This window comes from Austrofundulus limnaeus, unplaced genomic scaffold (assembly GCF_001266775.1).
Source record: "Austrofundulus limnaeus strain Quisiro unplaced genomic scaffold, Austrofundulus_limnaeus-1.0 Scaffold665, whole genome shotgun sequence".
NCBI classification, from domain to species: Eukaryota; Metazoa; Chordata; class Actinopteri; order Cyprinodontiformes; family Rivulidae; genus Austrofundulus; species Austrofundulus limnaeus.
Genome location: NW_013953067.1, coordinates 36633 through 38343, shown reverse-complemented (window position 1 = coordinate 38343; position 1711 = coordinate 36633). Strand labels below are relative to the sequence as shown.

Genomic DNA, 1711 nt, shown 5'->3' with positions numbered 1-1711 from the left:
ATCAATATTAGCACAAAAACAGTACTATATAACATTTCAGACACATTCTAGACAGTTTATCAGCTAAAAAAATGTTAATTTTGGGGTAAGTTACTCTAACTTCAGCTCTCTTGGTGTTCGCTCTATGTTAGCATTAGATCGTTGTTAACATTAGCGTTAACAGTAGCTCTSCGCCACAATGACCTGTATAAGTATTGTTTTTCACAGTTTTTCTGATGATTAATTTCACACAATACGACTGTGCCCAAGCCTAGCTTCCCTTTTGTTTTTGAACATGAAAAATAAAACGTTTCAGGTAAAATTTCCATTTTTCTTCCTTTCAGGAGCGACCAGCTGAACGTGGGCGACTACATCCGCGCCGTTAACGGCATCAACCTGGCCAAGTTCAGACACGACGAGATCATCAGCCTGCTGAAGAACGTCGGGGAGCGGGTCGTGCTGGAAGTGGAGTACGAGCTGCCGCCCGTCTGTAAGTTCTGCCAGCGGTCAGGAAACACCTGTGCAAAAGTCTTAATCCACCTCTAGTTCACTTTCAAGCAGCCAGACTTGATCAAAAATGTTCCAGATTAACCGTTCTTCACCAAAAGACGATTATTTCCTGGATTGTTTTTTGTTGATAAAGTGACGTTGATTGTTGTTTCCTGGTCTCTGGCAGCTGTTCAGGGGTCGGGGGTGGTCTTCAAGAATGTGGAGGTAACGCTTCACAAAGAAGGAAACAGCTTCGGCTTCGTCATCAGAGGTCAGAGGAGCTTTGTTAACACGTTGAGTTTTAAAAATAAACAACAACAAACACGTGACGTGTCCCTGCAGGTGGAGCCCACGAGGACAGGAACAAGACCCGACCTATTGTCATAACCACCATCAGGCCAGGCGGGCCGGCCGACAGGTACCCACCCCCATTTCCTGTTTGCTCTTCTTCTTCTTCTGTCCAAACTCAGCTGCTGTGTCTGTGCAGAGAAGGAACGGTGAAGCCGGGGGACCGGCTGCTGAGCATCGACGGGATCCGGCTCCACGGCAGCACGCTAWCGGAGGCCATGAGCATCCTGAAGCAGTGCGGACAGGAAGCCACGCTGCTCATCGAGTACGACGTATCAGTCATGGGTCGGTTTGATTCTTCTGTTGTGTGTGAAGGCCCGCGGAGCTCCGAACAGAACCGTGAAAATTAAATCTCTGTTCTCGTAGACTCTGTTGCAACGGCGTCGGGGCCGCTGCTGGTGGAGGTCGCCAAGCCGACGGGCTCCAGTCTGGGCGTGGCTCTGTCCACCTCCATGTTCTGCAGCAAGCAGGTCATCATCATCGACAAGATCAAACCCGCCAGCATCGCCGACCGGTACCAGAATCCAGACTTTGTTTATACTTCATGTAATCATTAAATAATCCACAAACATCAGCAGTATGTCTGATTGTGTGTGTTTGTGTGTGTTGTGTGCAGGTGTGGTGCTCTTCATGCAGGAGATCACATCCTGTCTGTTGATGGGAAGTCCATGGAGTTCTGTTCTCTGGCTGAAGCCACACAGCTGCTCTCAGCTTCCTGTCAGACCGTCCGCATGGAGATTCTACCACAACACCAGGCCCGACCGGCCCTGAACGCACCGCAGCATGGTACTAACACACTAACACAACAAACCCTGAACGCACCGCAGCATGGTACTAACACTAACACAACAGACCCTGAACGCACCGCAGCATGGTACCAACACTAACACAACAG

The 1711-nt window shown here is 49.3% G+C and overlaps 1 protein-coding gene across 6 annotated transcripts in view; it reads left to right on the top strand.

The window, feature by feature from the left end:
* Positions 1 to 1711, top strand: part of grip1 (glutamate receptor interacting protein 1) — a gene marked incomplete at its 3' end in the record, with an annotated part of 51972 nt that overhangs the window by 43581 nt on the left and 6680 nt on the right. For all 6 annotated transcript variants that reach the window (XM_014027613.1, XM_014027610.1, XM_014027611.1 and 3 more), the window contains 6 exon segments: positions 324 to 469; positions 656 to 739; positions 811 to 886; positions 956 to 1101; positions 1183 to 1330; positions 1433 to 1602. In XM_014027613.1, coding sequence (XP_013883067.1) covers positions 324 to 469; positions 656 to 739; positions 811 to 886; positions 956 to 1101; positions 1183 to 1330; positions 1433 to 1602 — 770 coding nt within the window.